This window comes from Acanthochromis polyacanthus, chromosome 12 (assembly GCF_021347895.1).
Source record: "Acanthochromis polyacanthus isolate Apoly-LR-REF ecotype Palm Island chromosome 12, KAUST_Apoly_ChrSc, whole genome shotgun sequence".
Classification (NCBI taxonomy): Eukaryota; Metazoa; Chordata; class Actinopteri; family Pomacentridae; genus Acanthochromis; species Acanthochromis polyacanthus.
Genome location: NC_067124.1, coordinates 40,024,136 through 40,049,063, shown reverse-complemented (window position 1 = coordinate 40,049,063; position 24,928 = coordinate 40,024,136). Strand labels below are relative to the sequence as shown.

General features: G+C 38.6%; 2 protein-coding genes across 37 annotated transcripts; both read left to right on the top strand.

Moving 5' to 3' along the window:
• The first annotated feature begins 1,959 nt into the window (after positions 1-1,959).
• Positions 1,960-20,581, top strand: cacng7b (calcium channel, voltage-dependent, gamma subunit 7b). The gene is made up of 6 exons (XM_022199724.2): positions 1,960-2,171; positions 7,688-7,883; positions 9,501-9,587; positions 12,477-12,617; positions 17,863-18,008; positions 20,159-20,581. The coding sequence occupies exons 2-6, from the start codon at positions 7,688-7,690 to the stop codon at positions 20,579-20,581; spliced, it is 993 nt and encodes a 330-aa protein (XP_022055416.1). The 5' UTR covers positions 1,960-2,171.
• A 69-nt stretch (positions 20,582-20,650) lies between these two features.
• LOC127536382 (involucrin-like) lies at positions 20,651-23,889 on the top strand. Of its 36 annotated transcripts, none has more exons than XM_051956493.1 (4): positions 20,651-20,941; positions 21,007-21,036; positions 21,091-21,115; positions 21,173-23,889. In XM_051956493.1, the coding sequence occupies exons 1-4, from the start codon at positions 20,651-20,653 to the stop codon at positions 21,382-21,384; spliced, it is 558 nt and encodes a 185-aa protein (XP_051812453.1). In that variant the 3' UTR covers positions 21,385-23,889. The 36 variants fall into 36 exon arrangements, with proteins under 36 accessions (XP_051812453.1, XP_051812443.1, XP_051812456.1 ...); XM_051956483.1 differs by having other exon boundaries at positions 21,146-23,889; XM_051956496.1 differs by lacking the exon at positions 21,007-21,036 and having other exon boundaries at positions 21,064-21,115.
• The last annotated feature ends 1,039 nt before the right edge of the window (positions 23,890-24,928 follow it).

Genomic DNA, 24,928 nt, shown 5'->3' with positions numbered 1-24,928 from the left:
ATCAATAGCCTGTATATTAGAAACAATAACCCTAATCCTCTAACAGGATTTTGGTATACAGTATATGAAAAAAAAAAACAGAAACTACTTTGACAACATAATTTTTTCCCTTTTTTTTGTCAAGTGTTGAGGACAAAAGTTGACATTATTTCTAAAGTAATTATTTATCTTGTATCTAAAACCAAATTTCAAGGCACATAATGTTTGGGAAAACAAATAATTACATTAACAGAGCATATCGTATTCAAAACCCTTCAAATTTCAATCTAGCCTAGGCCAAATCAAAATTCTAATTCTGCCTAGGCGGATGTAAAATCTGACTGGATTCTAATTTCGCCTGTAACACATATATATGTATATATAGCTATTTTTTCTATATTTGGGTCTTACAGGGTTAATGAGAATTAAGAAAAACATTTAAACTGCACAGATTCTTCTGGAAAATGGGTTTTGCAAAGTTTATGTTATGTAGAAAATCAGAAATCTCAGAGTTTCTGAAAGTTGCACATTCCATATGTGGACAAAAAAGATTTTTCAAATTATTTTATGTAAAAATTCAGATGATTTTTCACAGATTCTTCTCCTTGGAATGTGTAAAACAAAAAACAATCCTAGGTCAATATTTGTGTATTGCAGAGATTCTTCCATATGTATATAAAACTAGATCCCCCCGAGTGTTTTAAATGCAGAAACTCTCCATAATGCAGGAGTTTACGTGAGCTGATGCTTCAACACGTCGCTGGACTTTAAAACCTCTTCCTCCTTCCTTGACAGCTTCTGGCTTCACCAAAGCTCCATCATTCACTGTCGCCGTGACGACACATCATCATCCTCCTCCTCCTCTATCTGCATCCCTGTTCCCCCTCCTCCTCTTCCTCCTCCTCTCAGGGCCTGAGGTCAGAGTGTGCTGCAGACTATTGATATCGTTACTATAAATACAGGATTCCTCCACCAGTCGGCTAAAAATAGAGTTCGGGACAGGGACCACGGGAGACAAAGGAGGAGAGGGAGGAGGTTAGGAGCTGCTGTTCATCAGGATTCAATCATCAGATCCAGGACAGCACGCCTCTGCTGCTCAGAGTTCAGCTTTAAAACTCAATCCTCTCTACATTCTATATCACAGATTAGTCCATATTTACTTTAAAATTCTTACACAGTGCCATCAAAATATGGAGCTTTAAAATGCAGGTTTTATGTGAGAAATCCGGTGTTTTCCTGCAGCAGCAGCTGTTCTGTCCATCCAGGACTTCACGTCTTTTCTGCTCAGATTTAAAGTTTCACATCAAACGTAGAAAAAAAATAGTTTTCAAATTTTATGTAGAAATTCAATTATTGCACAGATTTGACTTAAAAATGCACAGATTTCTCTGAATGCAGACTAAAAATACTGATCTGTGTTATTTAAAGGGAAGCAAACATTAAAGCTGCACAGATTCTTCTATATGTAGAAAGAAATGCATCATTTTCACAGATTATTTTATGCAGAAAAACCAAATATAATGAAACTCATATTTTTGGCCATTGTCTTAGCATATTTCTCATATTTTATTCATTTATTTTCTGTCCAATTTTCTCTGAATCTTTGATGCTTTTGCAACATTTTTCACTCATATTCAGCCTTATGTAAATACAAAGAAAATAATCCAATAATTCTCATATTTTTGGGCGTTTTTGTTGTTTTTTTGTCACGCTTCTCTTTTATTCCTTTACATATTTTCTATATAATTTTAATTGAATCTTTGATGCTTTTGCAGCATTTTCAGCTCACATTCAGCCCCTTTTTTCCCGCCCATATTTCTTTTTTTATTCATTTATTTATTTTTCTGTCTAATATTCTTTGAATCTTTCATTTCTCAGCCTTTAATGTCCATTAAAGTGACAGATTGGTGTATAAAGGCTGGATATTATGGGATGCTGTGGTTTCACATGAACTCCTCTCCTCCCTCCCTCCTGCCTCACCCCTCTCTCCCTCTCTCTCCCTCTCTCCCCCTCCTGCTCCAGCTCCGGTATGTCTCTCCGGTAGCCGGAGCTGGAGCACCGCAGTGCCCGGGACGGACCGAGGAGGAGCGGACGGATCCGGAAGATGGCAGCGGGGGTTTAGGGGCACCGGAGAGCAGCCCGCCTCCCGGTGTTCTGGTTCTGGACTACCGACGCACGGCTCCGGTGTCGCGGTGAGTGTCACTGCTGTTTAATTCTAACGGTTCCGGTGGTTTTAACGTGCTCGTGGAGACTCACGCGCCACCAGCAGCTCGGGTTGATTTTTATTCTATTTTATTTTTATGTTTTTTGCGCACGGAATAAAAATAAAATCCAAGTTTCTCCGCAGCGGTTTTTGCTCCAAAACTCCTCTCAGACTGGAGCAGCTCCTGGACGAGCCGCTGCGCACATCAGCGGTGCACGCGCGGGCACGGACACGCGGATCACGGAGAGTCCGCCGCGTGGACGTGCGTGAGTTTTTTTTTTTTTTTGCACCTCCGAGAAGCTCACGAGCCGCTCATCACCGTCCACCGGTTCAGCACCAACTCACCTTTCAGGCGCGCTCTCTGCGTGCACGCGCGTGCATGTGGGGTGCTGCTTCCAGTTTTGTGGGTGCCAAAGTCCTCAGCCTGGACCTCCTTCTGCAGGAGGAGAACCAGGAGGAGGTCCTGGTTCTGCTGCTTAATCTGTCAGTTTATTGTGCAAACTGGACAGAAAACTGAATTTAAAAAATGAGAATATGGTGATAAAAGACAAGAAAAAGGCAAAAACTATGAGTCTCTAGTCCTAATCTTCAGTAATCTGTCAGTTTAATGCACATTAAAGGCGGAGAAATGCTACAAAGAATCAAAAATTTAAAGAAAATTGGACAGAAATATACATAAATGAACACAAGATGAGAAATATGATAAGAAAGGATAAGAAAATGAACAAAAATATGAGAATTGTTGCATTATTTAAATATAATTTTTCAGTAAAAGGCTGAATATGAAGTGAAAATGCTGCAAAAGCGTCAAAGATTCAAAGAAAATTGAACAGAAAAATATATAAATTAATTAAAAAATGAGAAATGTGATTAAAAAAACAAGAAAATGGCCAAAAAATCTGAGTTTATAGTCCTAATCTGCAGTAAACTGTCAGTTTAATGTGCATTAAAGCTCCAGGAGATCCAGGAGATGGTCCTGGTTCTCCTCCTGGTTCTCCTCAGGAGGCTGCAGATGGAGACAGATCAGATGGACTTGAAGCTCTTCGTCCCCCTGGTGGAGCTCCAGAACATCTAAGCGCCTCATTGCTCTGAGGATGAGCAGCTCTCTGGGATTTCTGCTCATAAATCACACCAACGCTGCGGTTTCCTGGAGCTTCTGACCAAAATTCACCAGATTTTTATCAGAAATTCACATGAACGCTGCAGGAAACTAAAAAAAGAAAAGTGCAGTTTCTGCAGCGTTCATGTGATTTGTGACAGAATTCATTCAAACCAAGTCGTTCTTCTGCTGGTTTCCTCCAAACTCTCCTCCAGGTGTCAGTTTGGGTCTCACAGATCAATTCTGTGATCAAATATTCATCGTTTTCCAGATTAAAATAGAATAAATAGATAAAATAATAATAATCTGGTTGGTTCCATGCAGAGCTGCACGATGTTAGAAAAAACTGAGCTGCAGACGTCATATTTTCTGTGATGTTTATGTTTTTTTTAGCTGCAGATCACATCATTTATGGATCATGGCTTAAACTGTGCAAGTAAAGATGCAGGATGATGTAAAAAAATCAGACATATTCAGCTTTTCTGCAATTATTTCTTGAAAAAAATGGAAGAATTTTCTGCAGATGCCTTAAAAAACTCTGTGTGGAGAGAATGAATGGTTCTAGAGTGACTGAACCTGCAGAGAAAATCAGAATAAAGCAGATTAAAGACAGTTTTAGACTAGCAGCAGAAAAGACTGATTTTTAGCTTTGAATACTGTTCAAATTACGAGCTGTTTTTGGTCGACTTCATGAAATATTTCCATGGAATTGATTTATTTTCTTGTTTTTTTTCCTGCTGATGTGAAACTCAGGTGGAGAAACTCTTTAAATAACATGAAAAATAAGTCTGAAATCAGAGGAAATTCTGAAGTTTTCTCTTCAAAAACAGACGAGTTTTGTGTTTGTTTGTGATATTTTGAGCAGATAAATGTTGGAAAATCTTCTCCTAATTGGGTGTTTTAGTTTGTTTCGTTCAGAAAATGTTATCGGTCGACTTTTTCCAGATAAAGACGGAAAACTGAGAATCTTAGATGTGACGTTTTAAACTTCTCTAATATTCGGTCAAAGCTGTTTAAAATGAACAGAAGGAGTCAATTTGCAGAAAATGACATTAAATCTGTATTAATTCAATTTAAACTGTATAAAATGCTTCAATACTTTTGCAAAGTTAATCAAAAATGTCCAAAATGAGCCGAAATTCACCTAAAATGAGGTGAAAATTGTTTAAAATGAAGAGAAATCTTGTCTAAAAGGACTAAAATTGCAGAAAATGTCATGAAACCTGTATTAATTTACTTCAAAACTGTCCAAAATACTTTTTAAAAATTACTCAAAATAATCTAAAACAACTTGAAACTTGTCTAAAATGATTTAACACCGTCTAGTTATCAAAGAAGAATTCTAAAAATGTCCAAATGGACTCAAAATCACCTAAAATGACCTGAAACTTGAATTAATTTACTTAAAAACTGTTTAGAATGCTTCAATAATTGTGTAACACGACTCAAAATGACCTAAAATGACTGAAAACTTGTTCAACAGGAGTTAGACACTGTGTAGTTGTCAAAAAGAATTCTAAAAAATGTCCAAAAGGACTAAAATTTGGAGAAAATGACAGGAAACCTTAATTAATTTACTTAAAAAGAGTTAAAAATGCTTCAAAATGACTGAAAAATATCCTAAATGACCTGAAACTTGTCTAAAATGAGGTAAAAAACTATATAACTGACTTCTACTTCCCTCCCAGTGTACTGACAGGAAGTCCCACCTCCCCCGTTTAAACCGACCAATCAGGGCACGCCACCTTTCATCCAATCAGATTAGGGCGAGCTTTGAAGGCGTGGCTCCTTTTTAAACTCCAGGACATGATGGAGGGAAGTCTGTAAAGGTAAAAACTGTTTAAATTTAATGTGTCTTTAAGCAGCTGCTGCTTAAATCACAGAAATAAACCCAACTTTTAGAAGGAGAAGAGTTAAATCTGGAGCTGCTGGAGCTGAAAAACAGAATAAAGTCGACAGAAAAACGACAGATTTCTACTTTAAAGGCGGTCAGGTGAGGAGCAGCAACGATCAGCTGTGGCTCTGAAATAATGTTTTAAAGGAAAAATGCAGGATTATTCTCCAGAAAACTGGAATTATTCTGTTTGGAAAGCCGCAGAGGTGTCCAACATGAGGCCCGTGGACCAAAAGTGGTCCTCCAGAGGGTCCAATCCGGTCCTCAAAGTGTAAAAACTACAGAGAAGACATTAACTGCAGATTGTAAATTAGTAAAACTATAAATTTAAAATCATTTCTAGACCATGACAAGTTGTTTGGATCATGAAGTAAAACATTAGATTATTCTTTGTTGTCTTGTTTTTGTTGTTTTTGTCTTTTGTTGTCTGACTTTTGTCGTGTCTCTCGTTGTTTTGTGGTGTTTTTTCGTCTTGCTTGTGTTGTTTGTCTCATTTTTCGTCATTTTATTTTGTCGTTTTGTGTTTTCTTTTTGTCTCGCTTAAGTCGTTTGTCTATTTTTTGTCATTTTGTGTCTCATTTTTGTAATACTTTGTCTTGTTTGTGTTGTTTTTTTCATCAGACTTTTTGTGTGTCTCATGTTTTTGTCATTTTCTGTCTTTTTTGTCCTTTGTCCATTTTTTTGTTGCTTTGTAACTTTTTTGTAACATTTTTTGTCTCTTTTTTGTTTTGCATCATTATGTCTCATTTTTGTAATACTTTGTCTTGTTTGTGTTGTTTTTTCATCAGACTTTTTGTGTGTCTCATGTTTTTGTCATTTTCTGTCTTTTTTTGTCATTTGTCCATTTTTTTGTTGCTTTGTAACTTTTTTGGAACATTTTTTGTCTCTTTTTTGTTTTGCATCATTATGTCTCATTTTTGTAATACTTTGTCTTGTTTGTGTTGTTTTTTGTCTTTTGTTGTCTGACTTTTGTCGTGTCTCTCGTTGTTTTGTGGTGTTTTTTCATCTTGCTTGTGTTGTTTGTCTCTTCTTTTTGTCATTTTATTTCTTGTTTTTGTCGTTTTGTGTTTTTTTTGTCTCGCTTAAGCCATTTGTCTATTTTTTGTCATTTTGTGTCTCATTTTTGTAATACTTTGTCTTGTTTGTGTTGTTTTTTCATCAGACTTTTGTGTGTGTCATGTTTTTGTCATTTTCTGTCTTTTTTGTCCTTTGTCCATTTTTTTGTTGCTTTGTAACTTTTTGTAACATTTTTTGTCTCTTTTTTGTTTTGTTTTGCATCATTATGTCTCATTTTTGTAATACTTTGTCTTGTTTGTGTTGTTTTTCATCAGACTTTTTGTGTGTCTCATGTTTTTGTCGTTTTGTGTGTCATTTTCATCTCTCTTGCATCATTTGTCTTGTCATCTTGTGTTTTGCTTTCCTTTTTGTTTCCTGCTCTAATGCTGTTGGAGCTCCATGTGTGTGTCAGAGAACTGTTCTAAACTGCTACAATAAAGCAACAATAGTCCAACAATGCAGATCCGTGTTTGAATATCATGTTTGCAGCATCTCATTCAGAAAACTGCAGAAAGTGACCAGCAGAGAGTTTGTTTCCTCTGGAGTGACTGTTATGTGTTATCGTCATGATGCTGCATCTTCAGGTTTCATGTTTTTATCAATAATTAACCCGCTGCTGTTTCTCACCTGTTTTTATCCTCCGATTCTACTGAACGACATTCAGACGTCAGCGTTTCTGCTTCAGCCGCATCTGAGTCTGATGATGAAATAATGAGACCAGCGACACGAAACAAAACCAAAAATTAGGCAAAAGTTCACAAAGCGACAAAAACGAGAAACAAAACAACAAATAAAGTGAAACACAAAACGACGAAACATGAGACAAATGACAAAGACAAAAAAAAAACAACCAAAACGAGGCAAAATATTACAAAAATGAGACACAAAGTGACAAAAACAAGACAGAAAACAACAAAATATTACAAAAATGACACAAAACAACAAAAACGAAATGCAAAATATTATGAAATTAAGACACAAAAATGACACTAAAAGTGACCAGAATTAGACACAAAATGACAAAAATCAGAGACAAAACAATGAAAAAAGCGAAGCACAAAATGATAAAAATACGACAAAAAAAAACAGACGAGACAAAAGGGAAACAGAATGACAAAAGTCAGACAAAAAGACTAAAAAAAACAGAAAAACAGGACAAAATATGACAAAAATGAGACAGAAAACAACAAAAATGAAAGAAAATGACAAAAACAGGAGACAAACGACAGAAGTCCGACAAAAAGCAACAAAACCAAGACAAAATATGACATTTTACTCAGAATGTCTGACTCAGATAAGAAAGATAAAACTCAGATCTCCACTCTGACCTTTAATCTGATTGGCTGACCTCCCTGCTGCTGCTCTCTGATCTCTCCTCTGATTGGTTGTTGGTGGTTGCTGTCTCTCCATCACCGTCCTGTCCAGGTGTTCTGATCTCTCCTCTGATTGGTTGTAGATGAGCTCGTGCAGCAGCAGGGCCCTCACCATCCTGTCCACGGTGTTCGGGGCCTGTGGACTCCTGCTGGTGGGCGTGGCCGTGTCCACAGACTACTGGCTCATCATGGTGGAGGGAATCATCCTGCAGCAGAACCAGAGCATGGAGGTGAAGATGGCGCTGCACTCGGGCCTGTGGAGGGTCTGCTTCGTGGCCGGTACGGGTCAAAGATGTTTGTTTATTTATGCCATAGACTGTATATAAAGATGGACGTAGCATCTGGCTCCAAATTGAAGCCAACCCGGAAGTGTCAAAAACTTGCAATATCACGCCGTCCACTAGGGTTGGCTCCACAAAGCTTTTTCTCCATAGACCCCAATTCATTTTTGGAAAAAATAAAATGTGATAGACTGATGTTCTACAGCTCAGGATTTTTTTCCCGTTAGTTTTCATGGTCAAAATGAGAGATCAGGTGGCCGATCTTAAAATAAATCAATACTGAATTTTAAATAAATCGTTAAAGTTGGTGGAGCCAGGGGGCGTGGCTATACTTGATTGACAGTCCCATAGACTGGTCCTGCCCCTCGTTGCTCTCCGGTCCAGTCTGTTTTGACGCTTTTACGTCACTGGCTCCAAAAAATCCAAAACGGCGACCAGGAAGTAGCAAAATCCGGGCTTCATTTTCTCGGCGTTGAAACCAGCGGGTGACGTCACGGTTAGTTTACGCCTGATTTATTGTGAAGAGGAGGAGGAGCCTAACGTTGTTCCTTTATGTAGGAGACACAGCGACATCTTTACGGTCAGTCCTGTTCTGATGATCCATTAACTGTTCTGAGGGGTTTGAAAATAAAAATAGTCTCAATTCTGACAGTTTTTTGTATGTTTTTTTTTGTTTCGTGTAGTTTGTCTTGTTTTAGTCATTTTGTGACTCGTTTTTGTAATATTTTGTCTTGTTTTTTGTTGTTTTGTTTCCCATTTTTGTTGCGTTGCGTCTCGCTTTTGTCAGTCCGTGTCTCATTTTTGTTGCTTTCCTCTCATTTTTATCATTTTGTTTCTCATCTTTGTCGTTTTGTCTTGTTTTTTGTTGCTTTTTGTGTCATTTTGTCATTTTATGTCTCGTTTTTGTTGCTTTGTGTGTCATTTTTGTCATTTTGTCTCGTTTTTGTTGCTTTTTGTGTCATTTTTGTCATTTTGTGTCTTGTTTTTGTAATAATGTGTCTTGTTTTTGTAATAATTTGTCTTGTTTTTGCCTTCTTTGTCATGTTTCGCTCGTGTTTTTTGTCTTATTCTTGTCATTTTGCGTTTTGCTTTATTCATCATTTTGTCTCACTTTTGTTGGTTAATTTTTTTGTTACGTTCTAACTTTTTTGTCTACTATGTTGCCTCTTTTTGTTTCAAGTCATTTGTCTAATTTTTGTAATATTTTTTGTTGTTTTATTTGTGTTTTGTGGTTGTGATCCTCCAGTAAATCCTCCGTGGTTCAGTTCCAGGTGACTAAATGTTGTGTTCTTTTGTCGACACTCTGTGATCTGGAAGTTTAATGAGGAAATGATAAACTGAGGCTTTTTTTTCTTAATAAATTCCAGGTTGTTCATGATGTTTAGTAAAAAGATAATTCCTTACATGTGAACATTTGTGCACTAAAACAGAGGAACCATGAGGAGTTGTGGGTATTTAAAGGTCCTTATGCTGTGGTTTTGAGTTCATGTCCTCCAGAATGATGTTTCTCTGCTTGTTTTATTTTTTGTTGTGTTCTTTCATGCGTCACCGACTCTCATCTCTAAAAGCTGAACTCATCTATTTTGGTTTTTCTGTCTTGTGTGTTTCCTCTCAGGATCAGAAAACGGGAAATGTGTGGCGTCAGAATACTTCACCGAGCCCGACATCGAGATCACGACGGAAAACACGGCGAACATCCTGAGTAGGTGATCCTTAAATCTGATGGCAAACAGGTTTAGTGGGCTTTGGGAAACTCTGACCCACATCTTTCAGTTTTTAGACATTTTATTGACCAAACAGCTGATTGATTCGTCAGTTTTAGGACATTTAAAAAAAAAAAAAATCAGCCTAAATTCTGTGATTTCAGCTCCTTAAGTGTGAATATTTTCTAGTTTTGTAAGTTTTTGAAGACTAGCATAAAATACAAATAGATGTAAAAACAACACACTAAACACAAAACAACCATGAAGAGACACAAAACAACCGCAAAGAGACACAAAACAACAACAAAGAGACCTAAAATAATCACGGAGACACAAATTAATAACAAAAAGATGCAAGAAGACCACAAACAGACACAAAACAGCAACAAAGAGACACGAAACAGCAGCAAAGAGACACTAAACAACCCCCAAAAGACAAAAACAACCATAAATAGACACAAAACAAAAATAGACACACAAAACAACCCCAGAGACAAAAAAAACAACATACATAGACACAAAACAACCACAAATATATGCACACCAACAACAAATAGACACTAAACAACCGTAAAGAGACACAATACGACCACAAAGAGACACACAACAGCCACACAGAGACACAAAACAACGACAGAGACACAAAACAACGACAGAGACACAAAACAACGACAGAGACACATAAAACTGCCACAAAGAGACACAAAACAACCACAAAGAGACACAAAGAGACACAAAAGAACCACAAAGAGACACAAAGAGACACAAAACAGCCACAAAGAGACACAAAATAGCCACAAAGAGAATAAAAACAACCACAAAGAGACAAAAAAAACGCCACAAAGAGACAAAAAAACTGCCACAAAGAGACAAAAAAACTGCCACAAAGAGACACAGAGACAAAAAAACTGCCACAAAGAGACACAAAACAACCACAAAGAGACACAAAGAGACACAAAACAACCACAAAGAGACACAAAGAGACAAAAAAACTGCCACAAAGAGACACAAAACAACCACAAAGAGACACAAAGAGACACAAAACAACCACAAAGACACACAAAACAACCACAAAGAGACACAAAGAGACACAAAATAGCCACAAAGAGAATAAAAAACAACCACAAAGAGACACAAAGAGACAAAAGAACTGCCACAAAGAGACACAAAACAACCACAAAGAGACACAAAGAGACACAAAACAACCCCAAAGACACACAAAACAACCACAAAGAGACACAAAGAGACACAAAATAGCCACAAAGAGAATAAAAAACAACCACAAAGAGACACAAAGAGACAAAAGAACTGCCACAAAGAGACAAAAAAACTGCCACAAAGAAACACAAAACAACCACAAAGAGACACAAAGAGACACAAAACAACCACAAAGAGACACAAAACAACCACAAAGAGACACAAAACAGCCACAAAGAGACACAAAGAGACACAAAACAACCACAAAGAGACACAAAACAACCACAAAGAGACACAAAGAGACACAAAACAACCACAAAGAGACACAAAACAACCACAAAGAGACACAAATAGACACAAAACAACCACAAATAGACACAAAACAGCCACAAAGAGACACAAAACAGCCACAAAGAGACACAGAGACACAAAATAGCCACAAAGAGAATAAAAAACAACCACAAAGAGACACAAAGAGACAAAAGAACTGCCACAAAGAGACAAAAAAACTGCCACAAAGAAACACAAAACAACCACAAAGAGACACAAAGAGACACAAAACAACCACAAAGAGACACAAAACAGCCACAAAGAGACACAAAGAGACACAAAACAACCACAAAGAGACACAAAACAGCCACAAAGAGACACAAAACAGCCACAAAGAGACACAAAACAGCCACAAAGAGACACAAAGAGACAAAAGAACTGCCACAAAGAGACACAAAACAACCACAAAGAGACACAAAGAGACACAAAACAACCACAAAGACACACAAAACAACCACAAAGAGACACAAAGAGACACAAAACAGCCACAAATAGACACAAAACAACCACAAAGAGACACAAAACAGTCACAAAGAGACACAAAACAGCCACAGAGACACAAACAGCCACGGAGACACAAACAGCCACAAAGAGACACAAAACGACACAAAACAACCACAAAGACACACAAAACAACCACAAAGAGACACAAAGAGACACAAAACAACCACAAAGACACACAAAACAACCACAAAGAGACACAAATAGACACAAAACAGCCACAAATAGACACAAAACAACCACAAAGAGACACAAAACAGCCACAAAGACACACAAAACAACCACAAAGAGACACAAAGAGACACAAAACAACCACAAAGACACACAAAACAACCACAAAGAGACACAAAGAGACACAAAACAGCCACAAATAGACACAAAACAACCACAAAGAGACACAAAACAGCCACAAAGACACACAAAACAACCACAAAGAGACACAAAGAGACACAAAACAACCACAAAGACACACAAAACAACCACAAAGAGACACAAAGAGACACAAAACAGCCACAAATAGACACAAAACAGCCACAAAGAGACACAAAACAGCCACAAAGACACACAAAACAACCACAAAGAGACACAAAGAGACACAAAACAGCCACAAAGAGACACAAAACAACCACAGAGACACAAAACAGCCACAAAGAGACACAAAACAACCATAAAGAGAATAAAAAAACAACCACAATGAGACAGAAAGCAACAGCAAAAAGATGCAAAATACCATAAAAAGCATGAGTAAAGCAAAATAGGAAAATAAGTGTTTTATCTCCACATACAGAGCAGGAATAAATCAGTAACATCAGACGTGTTGAATCTCACATTGTGTAACTCCTCCCCCCTCCGTCCTGCAGAGATGGTTCGGACCGCCACGCCCTTCCCCATGGTGTCGCTGCTCTTCGTCTTCACCGCCTTCGTCATCAGTAACATCGGACACATCCGTCCCCAGAGGACCATCCTGGCCTTCGTCTCCGGCATCTTCTTCATCCTGTCAGGTGAGATGGTCGCTCTGTGATCGATTGAGCAGCCTGCTGGCTCCAGTTTTACCTGTGCAGGTGATCAGGTTTACTCTGGAGGACTTTAGATTCTACAAGCTGCTCTTCCTTTGATCCAACTGAGCATAAATGTGAAGAAAAAACATTTTCATCTTCAACACAGTGTTTTCTGAGCGTCCATTTGTGATAATTTTGTCTCTCTATGATCATTTTTTGATTGTTTTGTGTCTCTCTTTGATCATTTTATGTGTTTTTCTGGTGATTTTGTGTCTCTTTGTGGTCATTTTATGTGTTTTTCTGGTGAATTTGTGTCTCTTTGTGGTCATTTTATGTGTTTTTCTGGTGATTTTGTGTCTCTCTGTGGTCATGCTGCATCTTTTTGCACTTATTTGTCTCTTTTATGGTCATTTTGTGTCTATTTATGGTCGATTTGTGTGTCTTTGTGGTTGTTTTGTGTCTAACTATAGTCTTTTTGTGTCTATCTGTGATCATTTTGCATGTCTCTTTGGCTGTTTTATGTCTATTTCTGATTATTTTGCTTCTTTTGGGATTATTTTGTGTCTCTTTGTGGTCATTTTGCATCTTTTTGCAGTTGTTTGTCTATGTTCAGTTGGTGTGTCTTTGTGGCTGTTTTACGTCCATTTGTGGTCGATTTGAGCACGTTAGACATTATTTTGTGTGGTTTTGTGGTCATGTTGTGTCTATGTGTGTTTTTTGTGTGAAATGTTGTCTTTTTGTATCCATTTGTGACCATTTTGTGTCTCTTTTTGGTTGTTTTGTGCGTCTTTGCAGTCATTTTATGTCTATTTTGGATTATTTTGTGTTTTTTTGTGGTCATTTTGCATCTTTTTACAGTTGTTTTTGTGTCTTTGTGGTCATTTTATGTCTATTTGTCTGTTTTGGATTATTTTGTGGACTTATTTGTGGTCATTTTGCATATTTTTTACAGTTGTTTTTGTGTCTTTGTGGTCATTCTAGGTTCATTTGTGATAGTTTTGTGTCTTGTGTGGCTGTTTTATGTCCATTTGTCATTATTTTGGATCTCTGTGCTGTTGTGTGTGTCTTTGTGGTCATTTTAGGTCAATTTATGGTAGATTTGTGTCTCTTTGCGGTTGTTTTGTGTCTATTTATAGTCATTTTGCATCTATTTGTGGTCATTTTGTGTCTTTTTTGTGACCATTTTTGTGTCTTCTGTGATTATTTTGCGTGTCTTTGTGGTAATTTTGCATCTTTTCACAGTTGTTTGCGAGTCTTTGTCATTTTATGTCTCTATATGGTCGATTTGTGCGTCTCTGTGGCCGTTTTATGGTCATTTGTGAATTTTTTTTGTCCCTTTACGATTGTTTTGTCTCTTTTGTGGCTGTTTTGTGTCTTTTTGTGAATTTTTTGTGTCTGTTTATGGTCATTTTGCATCTTCTTGCACTTGTTTGTGTTTCTTTGTGGTTTCTTGTATGTCTATGGTCAGTTTGTGTCTGTTTTTGAGTCTATTTGTATTTGTAGTCTACTTATGACCATTTTGTGTGTTTTGTGGTGATTTTGTGTCTCTTTATGGCCTATTTGTGTTTCTTTCTTGTTGTTTTTGTGTCTTTTGTGGCTGTTATTTGTCCGTTTGTGATCATTTGCATCTCTCTGTCCTTATTTTGTGTGTTTTCGGGCTGGTTTTGTGTTATTTTATGGAGCAGGATTTGTGTAAAACCTGCAGGTTTTGCTCGTGGGTGCAGTGGAGCTCTTCTGCCAGCAGAGGGCGCTAACGTTCACATCTTCCTCTGATCCTCCGGACTCTCTGCAGGACGAAGCTTCGCTCTGAGGAGCTTCTGGAGCGTCTTCCCCGTTAAAACTCTGCAGCAGAATAAGAGCAGTTACATAAGGCAGCAGCTTACATAATGTGTACGAGCAGCGACGTGTCGCAGCGTCTTCCTGCACGATTACAGGGTGATAATCAGCTGATGGAGACGCTCCGTTAGAGGGGTTATTTACAGCTACAGCCTCAGTCTTTTTAAAAGCTTGTTTTAAAAACTGTTTTGTGTCTAATGTGGTCTTTTTGCATCTATTTCTTACCGTTTTGTGTCTTTTTTTTTATTGTTTTGGCTCTCTTTTTGGTCATTTGTAGTCGAGTTGTGTCGTTCTGTGGGTATTCTGTGTCTTTTTCTTGAACATTTTGAGTCTCTGCGGTTGTTAAATGTCTATTTGTGATTGTTTTGTGTCTTTTTGATTATTTTATGTCTCTTTATGGTCATTTTAGGTCCATTTGTGGCTGTTTTGTGTCCATTTGTGTCTGTTTAATGTCCATTTGTGATTGTTTTGTGTGTCCTTGTGGTCATTCTAGGTCAATTTGTGCTGTTTTGTGTGTATTTGTGGCTGTTTTGTGTCTTTTTATTATTATTTTGTGTCTCTTTTTGGTCGTTTGGGGCTTTTTTTGATTGTTTTGTGTCTCTTTGTGGTCATTTTGTGTCTATTTGTGGCTGTTTTGTATCTTTGTGATGGTTTTGTATGTCCTTGTGGTCTTTTTATGTCTGTTTGTGTTTGTTGTGTGTAATATGATCATTTTTTGTGACTCTTTTTGGTTGTTTTGTGTCCATTTATGCTTGTTTGTGTCCTGTTGATTATTTTGTGTGTCTTTATGCCTCTTTTCTGCTGTTTGTGTGTCTTTTGTGGTCGATTTGCATCTCTTGATGATTGTTTTGTGGCTGTTTTTTGTCCATTTGTGATTATTTGTATGTCTTCAGCATTGTTTTATGTCTTTTTGTGGTTGATTTGTTTTCTGGGGCAGTTTTGTGTCTTTTTGTGGTCATATTGTGTCTTTTCTTTGATTATTTTGTGTCATTGTGGTAATTTTCTCCCTATTTGTGGTTGTTTTGCGTCTCTTGTGGCCGTTTTTGTCTCTTTGTGGCTGTTTCTTGTTTATTTGTGGTTATTTTTGCATCTCGTTGTAGTCGTTTTGCATCTTTTTGCACTTCTTTGTGGTCGATCTGTGTCTCTTTTCCATCGTTTTGCCTCTTTGTGGTCGTTTTCCTTCCACTTGTGACCATTTTGCGTGTCTTTTCAGCTGCTTTGAGTCTGACTTCCTGCTTGTTTTCGTCCCGTCCTGCTCTTTTCCCTCTCAGATGAAGATGTTGTTCCTCTTCAGCAGCACGGTTTCTGCATTTTCTCTGCTGTCCGGCTCTAAATCGACATGTTCAAAGTTGCGTTAATGTGCGTGCCGACGGCACACAGCTGCTATAAAAACCCTCCTGCAGCTTTCTGTGAACATTGATTGTGGGCCATACGCTTCTATCTCATGCATTTAACATGTGAGAGGCTGCCGGTGTTCCTGGAAGAAGAAGAAGAAGAAGAAGAAGAGGGTTTTAATGTTGGATGAGCTGCTGCTGTCATCACGAGAAAGTCTCAGCGCTTCAGCTCGGAATAAAACGCAGAAAAAGCTCCTATATTATGTGATTTTTCAAGGAAAACACCAGATATAGAAGCTTCAAGAAGAGAAATAGTTGAATTTAAATGTATTTCTGGAAAAATGATGAACCCAGGCGTCCTGATTTTTGTTTTAATTACAAACCGAGGAGATATTTTAACTAATTGTGACTCCTAACGTGCTAATTCAGAGCTGAAATTAATTAATTAACCGGTTCATTATTTTCTGGATTAATCCGTTAGCCGCTTTTATATCCCTCCTGTGATTATTTTACGCCTCTTTGTGATCGTTTTCTGTCTTTTTATGGTCGTTTTGCTTCTTTTTTGCACTCGTTTCTGTTTCTTTGTGATCATTTATGTCTATTTGTAGTTGTGTTGTCTCTAATGTGGCTGCTTTATGTCCATTTGTCAATATTTAGTGTCTTTTTTTGTCCATTTTGTGGTTGTTTTGCATCTCTTTGTGGTTGTTTTCTGTCTTTTTGTAGTTGTGTCGTGTCTCATTGTGGTTGTTTTGTGTGTAATACGGTCTTTTTGCATCTGTTTGTGACCCTTTTGTGTCTCTGTTTTGGCTGTTTTGTGTCTATTTGTGATTATTTTTTGTCTTTTTATGGTCATTTTGCTTTTTTTCCACTTGTTTGTGTGTCTTTTTGGTGACTTTATGTCCATTTGTGGTCACTTTGCATCTCTTTGTCGTTATTTTGTGTCTCTTTGTCGTGTTTTTGCATCTACCTGTCATCATTTTGCATTTATTTGTCACCATTTTGTGTCTCTTTAGCTGATTTATGTCAGTTTCTGATCATTTATCTCTCTGTCATTATTTCTTCTTCTTTCGAGGGAAATTTTGTGTCTTTTTGTCCTCGTGTCTTTTTTGATTATTCGGCTTGTTTTATTGTCATTTTGCATTTGTTTGTGTCTCGTTGAAGTTGTTTAGTGTGTAACATGTTTTTACATCTGTTTGTGACCATATTTGTCTCTTTGTGGTCGTTTTGTGTCTAATATGGTCTTTTTGCATCTATCTCTGACCATTTTGTGTTTCTTTTTAGCTGTTTTGCATCTTGTTCTCATCTTTTTGCATTTTTTAGGGCTTGTTTGTGTGTCTTTGTGGTCATTTTATGTCCATTTGGGGTCGATTTGTGTATATTTGTCATTATTTTTTGTCTTTTTGGGGCAATTTTGTGTTATTTTGTGGTCATGTTGTGTCTTTTTTAGATTATTTTGTGCATTTTATGGTCATTTCGCAATTTTTTTGCACTTATTTGTGTCTCTGTGGCTGTTTCATGTCTATTTGTGGTTGTTTTGTGTCTAATATTGTCTTTTTGCATCCGTCACCGTTTTGTGTTTCTTTTTAGCTGTTTTGCGTCTCATATTAGTCTTTTTGCACTCCTTTACGTCTTTGGGGTGGTTTTGTGTCTTATTGTGGTTGTTTTATGTCCATTTGTAATTATTTTGCATGTCTTTGTCATTATTTTATGTATTTGTGGCTGTTTCTGTTCTGTTTTCTGACTGTTTGTGGCTGTTTTGTGTCTCTTTGTGGTTGTGGACGTATAAAGTATTTGGCTGAATATTCATTTATTTTTGCTTCTGATAAAAGTTTTCTCTCCTCCTTCATTCTGTTTCCATCGAGCTGCAGGAAAACGAACCCACAGTGATTAAACAATGAGACGAAACGGCTCGGTTCAGAGCATTAACATGCATATTTCTGCTTCCACCGACTCCTTCCTCGTTAAGCGTCTCTGCGGCTGCTCCTCCTCGTCACCGTTCCGAGAAGCTAATTATCTGCTGCCGTCTCTCAGCGTTGACGCTCGGCTGACTGTCTGTCGCTGCTCGTGTTCCCGTCCAGGCCTCAGTCTGGTGGTCGGCCTGGTGCTCTACATCTCCAGCATCAACGACGAGGTGATGAACCGCCCCAGAGAGCCCGAGCAGTTCTTCAACTACCACTACGGCTGGTCCTTCGCCTTCGCCGCCTCCTCCTTCCTGCTCAAAGAGGTCAGTGGACGACGGGAAGCGTCTGGGTTTCACGGCTCGGCTTCCTGCTGCAGGTTTCACTGCCAGCCTCCTCATTTAGTGCTTCTTCTTTATTATCATGACCGATTACGTCGTAGATTCTCACTGAAGACGTCAAAACTGTGAATGAACACAGATGGAACTAGATGAGCCCTCAGTAGAGGGCAGAACCACGCCCTCTGCTGGTGAAAACCCTGTCCTCCCTATACAAATGATGCAATATGTATCAATTTCGATCATCCTACGTATCTCCCTCCCTACTTGATCTGCTGACCTCTAATTCCACAACTGAGCAGGGGACCTTAGACTTATCTTATGTGTCAAGTTTGATTATCCTGACTTCAGCGGTTGCAGAGATATCGGACCGGACATACCCTAACCTGACAATAGCCAGATGAATAATTGTGTAGTACTTGATAGTACTCCACAATATCAATCTGGGACCGCTCCATGTAAATCCGTTCGGAGGAAAGAGGCATGGATTGGACAATGCAACAGTATGTCCCGCCTCTGACAGGTTTGTTTTTAGCCAATCGCGGGATCTTCACAACGAGCGGAGCCAATTGGTAGATTAAACTCTTACCAAAACAACATCTTTACCATCCAGAAATGCGCAAAGCGACTCTCATTGTTCTTCCTTCAAAGAAGCGATAGGAGATTCAGCTAAAACTGACTTAATAGCAGCATCTACACGATCGTTGTCCTCCGTTGCCGTGTTTGTTTTGATCTACTGGCGCTTGGTGTCGTCTTCAAACCCGGATATCCCGCCCCACACACGAATACTGCTGCGTGATTGGTCCGTGCCAACTTGGCTCTGTACGAACAGTGAATGCGGGAGCGGTACAAGATGGTTTCTTGAGAGATTTGTGAACTCACAAATATTGCGAGAAATCAACTTGCTGGCAAGGTTAGACATACCCACCCACATACATCATACATACTTACTCAGCCAGATACCGCACCGAATGCAATAACCCCGCCGACGTACCCGTCAGGCGTGGTTAATTATGCAGGAAACAAACAAGTGTGAAACAAGTCAGCATGTTTTATACTTTACATTCTTTGCTTCCTGCTTTGCACACTCTTGGTATTACTAATGATAATGATAATGCTTTTTTATTTAGAGGCGCCTTTCAGAGCACCCAAGAACAAAGTAAACGGAGTAAAAACACGTTCAAACAGTGAAGTGCATCCGACGGCATCCAGCTCCTTCCATCAGCATTACAGTCAAAGGTTCTTTGCCTTCCAGACCGGTGTCGTCTTCTAGAACCGTCCTTAACGTTGTGCTCGGCCTGTATGGTTCATTGACATCAGATGTATAAATATTCTGTTAAACATCAATAAAATTTAGATAAAATTTCACTTTTTTAAAGATTTTTTTGCAACAAAATGCTTTTTAAATATATTCACAAATTTAATTTATTTTTTATTCTCTTTCACCAGATTAAAAAAAATGGACAGTTATAATTTTTTTACGGATTTTGTTTTTTTTAAAATAGAAAAAAATCAATAAAATAGCAAATAATATTTATCATGTTTATAATAATATTTATTGTTAATTAACATTAAATGTGTAAATTCGGTCTATTAAACATCAATAAGATGACAAATAATAAACTGGATTTATACATTTGTCAATTAAAAATATAAAACCTTTAACCATAAAATTTCCAATTTTTTAAAGCATTTTTCTGCATAAAAATACTTTAAAAATCTCTTCAGAAATTTATCATAATTTAACATTTTTTCTTTTTATCAGATTATTTTAAAGTTAATACAATTATATAAAAAGTTGACAGCTGTAATTTTACAGTTTTTTTCGGTATTTTTTCTGTAAGCATAAAATTTCAAATTTTTTGACTAATTTTTTTGCATAAAAATATTTTTTAAATGTATTAACAAATTTACCTTCATTTAGCTTTTTTTCCTTTTTTACCAGATTTTTTAATGTATCAGTTAAAAACCCCAAATATTCAGAAAACTTTGGATACTTTTTTTTTTCTCTAGTTTCTACACATTTCTAAAATCAGAACCACCTTTCTGCTCTCTTTCCTCTCATTTCCAGCCTGTTGTTTGTGTTTTTTTAGATCCGTTTTAACCTCTGATCTTCTCTGGACCTGCTGTCTCCTCAGGGTGCAGGTGTGATGTCCGTCTACCTGTTCATGAAGCGCTACGCCGAGGAGGAGATGTACCGCCCCCACCCGGCCCTCTACCGCCCCCGCCTGTCTGAGAGCAGCGACTACAGCGGCCAGTTCCTCCACCCGGAGTCGTCCTGGCCTCCGCCCAAACGGGGCCGCAGCGCCTCCGAGGCCTCCAGCGACGTCTCCATCCAGCTCACCCAGACGCCTCCACCCAAACCCAGCCTGCAGCCGCTGCAGCCCAGCCCGCCCTCCTCCTCCACCAGCTACCAGCAGGCCGGCTACCCCTCCTCCACCCACACCCTGCCCCGGGCCCCTCACCCCCAGGGCCAGACGCTGCCCCTGACCAGGCCTCCATCACCCGCACCTCCACCTCACTACCACACACACATGCACATGAGTGCCTCCCCCTGCTAGGAGGGAGGAGATGGAGGAGGATCAGCATCTGGAGGAGATGGAGGCTGAACATCTGGAGTCCACCTCCAGATGTTCAGCCTCCATCTCTTCCACCTGTTTGGAGGCAGCATCAACTCTTTATCTTTCAGACTGAACATCTGGAGGAGATGGAGGCTGAACATCTGGAGGAGATGGAGGAGGATCAACATCTGGAGAAGATGGAGGCTGAACATCTGGAGTCCACCTCCAGATGTTCAGCCTCCATCTCTTCCACCTGTTTGGAGGCAGCATCAACTCCTTTTTATCTTTCAGACTGAACATCTGGAGGAGATGGAGGCTGAACATCTGGAGGAGGAGATGGAGGCTGAACATCTGGAGGAGGTGGAGGCTGAACATCTGGAGGAGGGAGGGAACATCTGGAGGAGGTGGAGGCTGAACATCTGGAGGAGGTGGAGGCTGAACATCTGGAGGAGGAGGTGGAGGCTGAACATCTGGAGGAGGAGGTGGAGGCTGAACATCTGGAGGAGGAGATGGAGGCTGAACATCTGGAGGAGGAGATGGAGGCTGAACATCTGGAGGAGGAGGTGGAGGCTGAACATCTGGAGGAGGAGGTGGAGGCTGAACATCTGGAGGAGGAGGTGGAGGCTGAACATCTGGAGGAGGAGGTGGAGGCTGAACATCTGGAGGAGGAGATGGAGGCTGAACATCTGGAGGAGGAGGTGGAGGCTGAACATCTGGAGGAGGAGATGGAGGCTGAACATCTGGAGGAGGAGGTGGAGGTTGAACATCTGGAGCTGCTGGAGGTGGATCCACTGTGGAGATGATGGAGGTCTGAAGGGAAACTATCGCTCAGACAGCTGGTAGTTTTTTGTTTTTAATATTTTTAACCAAACTGTAAAAGCGTTGAGTCTTCTCCGGTCTTTTCTGAACTTCCTGCTGGGTCCAGTTTCTGGAGTCAGAAGTAGAATTATCGACACGAATAAATGTGAATATCAGGAGGAGGACAGGAGCAGCTGAAGGTCTCTGACTGCAGGACTGAGGCTGTGAACTGGAGGAGTGGCGCCCTCTAGTGGATCCTGTCTGAACTCATGAAAGACGTTTAAGTGTTTCAGCTTTTAAAGCTTCATAGCTGCTGGTTTATCTGATTGTTCAACATTAAATAAGTACGGGCTGATTTTAGTTCATTGTAACGTTTATTAGAGACAAAGGATTTAACCCTGGAAGACCCAAATATGAAAAAAAAATCAGTAAAAATGAAATAATGATAATAATGCATATATATACACATACATAGATAATAAAACAAAAGCTGATGTTGCATTTTTGGGTTTTCCAGAGTTAAGGAGAAACAGCTGCTTAAAGTAAATCAAACTGAATTATTTAAGCCTCGTTTTTTAATAACCTGCTGTTATCTGGTGTCTAGTTTTAGTCTACAAATGTTTTTTTCTGAATCATCTGAGAGAAATAAATAAAAAACTACAATGTTGAGGTTTTTCAGAGCAATTTAAAACCCCAAAATATTGAGTTTGCTGCCGTATGAGACAAAGAAAAGCACAAAATAATTTCCTTTTAGATGCCAGAACCAAAATAAAAATATTAAAGGTCTTTTATTATTTTCCAACCCCTAAAAAGTTCAGTTTTCTGTCCAAAGAAAAGCATAAAAGTTCTCTCATTTTTGAGTTTTTCCTTTAAATGTTTCTCATTCTGGATTATCTGGAAAACAAAAACAGGATCATTTCAGCTGATCTATAAGTGGATGAAATGTGAAAAAAATCTGTTAGAACCCACAAATATTCAGTTTATTGTCCAACATAAAGCACAAAATCCTCCAGTTTTAGAAGAAAGGAGGAAAAAAATGAGAAATGTGAAGCAAAAAAAAGTCCGTTTTCTATCAAATTAGGCAAAAATAAAGCATAAAATAATGTGTATTTATGCATCAGAACTGGAAAATAGTTAGAAGTTTAGTTTGAAAGTGATTAAAAGATGATTAAAACAGCTGCAGATCAGTTTCCTGTTAAAGCATCGATCAGTTTTCTGACTTATAAACGCATTTTATTTAGTGTCATTTGCACATTTTCTAATATAACCTAATATAACCTAAAAGCGTAAGGTTTAGCTGTTCTTAAAGACCAGTAATGCCATAAAATGGTGAAAATATTCAGTTTAAAAAAACAAAATCCTCCAGTTTTAGAAGCCAGAAGCAAAAAATGTCAGTTTTCTATCAGTTCAGACAAAAATAAAGCATAAATAACGTGTATTTATACGTCAGAACTGGAAAATAGTTTGAAAAATAACTAAAAATGCTTAAAAGATTAATTTCCTCTTAATAAATTGATCAGTTTTCTGACTTCATGCTATAAAATGATGAAAAAATCTACAAATATTCAGTTTATTATCTAAAATAAAGCACAAAATCCTTCAGTTTTAGAAGCCAGAAGCAAAAAATGTCAGTTTTCTATCAGTTCAGACAAAATAAAGCATAAAATAACGTGTATTTATACGTCAGAACTGGAAAATAGTTTGAAAAATAACTAAAAATGCTTAAAAGATTAATTTCCTCTTAATAAATTGATCAGTTTTCTGACTTCATGCTATAAAATGATGAAAAAATCTACAAATATTCAGTTTATTATCTAAAATAAAGCACAAAATCCTTCAGTTTTAGAAGCCAGAAGCAAAAAATGACGAATATGAACTTAAAAAAAGTCAGTTTTCCATCAGATCAGACAAAATAAAGCAAAAAAAAAAAATCATCTTTTTTAAAAGACAGAACACAAAAATCTGTTTATCTTTAAAGAAAATCACCAAACATTCAAAGGAAAGTGTGAAATCCTGTCATTAACTAGAAAACAGTTTGAAATTCAGTTTGAAAAATGATTAAAAGATTAAAACTGCTGCAGATGAACTTCCTGTTCATTAATTGATCAATTTCCTGTTTTTCCTTCAGATAAAATGTGTTTTGACGTCTTTTAAATGCATTTTAACCACATCAGAGGTTGTTTTGTACGTTTTTAGAGTTGATGTTTCAGAAACTGGTTTATTTTCATTCAAACTCTGTTTTTTTTTTCCTGTTTTTAGGCTCCTAAATGTTTTATCTTTGTGTTCATCTAAACTGGAACATCAGAGTTTTCTAGTTTGTTGGACGTTTTTCCTCCTCTTGATCTGGTTTAAAGTCAGCCGATCTTCACAGAAAAACTCTCCAGAACTCTCTCTGAAACTTCTCCACGTTTCTTTGTCTCGTTCTCTGAGCTGCAGGAAGTCTGTTTGTGTAAACATCTGGATCCATCTGTAGGAAACTCTTCAGAACGTTAATAAACCCCCAGCTCAGACCTCCTGTTTCTGCTCCTTTATGCTTGAATTTAGAGTGAAATCTACAAGTTTGTTCACCTCCATCCATCCTCCATCCAACCTCCATCCATCCTCCATCCATCCTCCATCCATCCTCCATCTATCCTCCATCCAACCTCCATCCATCCTCCATCCATCCTCCATCCAACCTCCATCCATCCTCCATCCATCCTCCATCTATCCTCCATCCAACCTCCATCCATCCTCCATCCATCCTCCATCCAACCTCCATCCATCCTCCATCCATCCTCCATTCAACCTCCATCCATCCTCCATCCATCCTCCATCCGTCCTCCATCCAACCTCCATCCATCCTCCATCCATCCTCCATCCGTCCTCCATCCAACCTCCATCCATCCTCCATCCATCCTCCATCTATCCTCCATCCAACCTCCATCCATCCTCCATCCATCCTCCATCCAACCTCCATCCGTCCTCCATCCAACCTCCATCCATCCTCCATCCAACCTCCATCCAACCTCCATCCAACCTCCATCCATCCTCCATCCATCCTCCATCCATCCTCCATCCATCCTCCATCCAACCTCCATCCAACCTCTATCCATCCTCCATCCAACCTCCATCCATCCAACCTCTATCCATCCTCCATCCAACCTCCATCCATCCATCCTCCATCCATCCTCCATCCAACCTCCATCCATCCTCCATCTATCCTCCATCCAACCTCCATCCAACCTCCATCCATCCTCCATCCAACCTCCATCCATCCTCCATCCAACCTCCATCTATCCTCCATCCATCCTCCATCCATCCTCCATCCAACCTCCATCTATCCTCCATCCTTCCCTCATCCAGCCCCAATCTAACCTCCATTTTTTACTCCATCCAGCATCCATCTAACAACACCCCTTCCTTCATCCTCCATCCTTCTATCATCCAGTCTCCATCCTCCCTCCATGTTTTCCTCCATCTATCCTCCATCTATCCACCTTCTTTCCTCCTGATTGTGTTTATTCTGTTAAACTCTCTCAGATCTGAGTTCTGTCCGTTAATAAACCT

Excerpts from the sequence above, each read along its gene's own strand:
- cacng7b (XM_022199724.2), top strand. The coding sequence starts at position 7,688 with ATGAGCTCGTGCAGCAGCAGGGCCCTCACCATCCTGTCCACGGTGTTC. Across the intron at positions 9,588-12,476 it reads AAACACGGCGAACATCCTGA|AGATGGTTCGGACCGCCACG; the intron begins GTAGGTGATCCT and ends TCCGTCCTGCAG. Across the intron at positions 18,009-20,158 it reads CCTCCTTCCTGCTCAAAGAG|GGTGCAGGTGTGATGTCCGT; the intron begins GTCAGTGGACGA and ends CTGTCTCCTCAG.
- LOC127536382 (XM_051956462.1), top strand. The coding sequence starts at position 20,651 with ATGTTCAGCCTCCATCTCTTCCACCTGTTTGGAGGCAGCATCAACTCT. Across the intron at positions 20,942-21,006 it reads AGGCTGAACATCTGGAGGAG|GAGGTGGAGGCTGAACATCT; the intron begins GTGGAGGCTGAA and ends GAACATCTGGAG.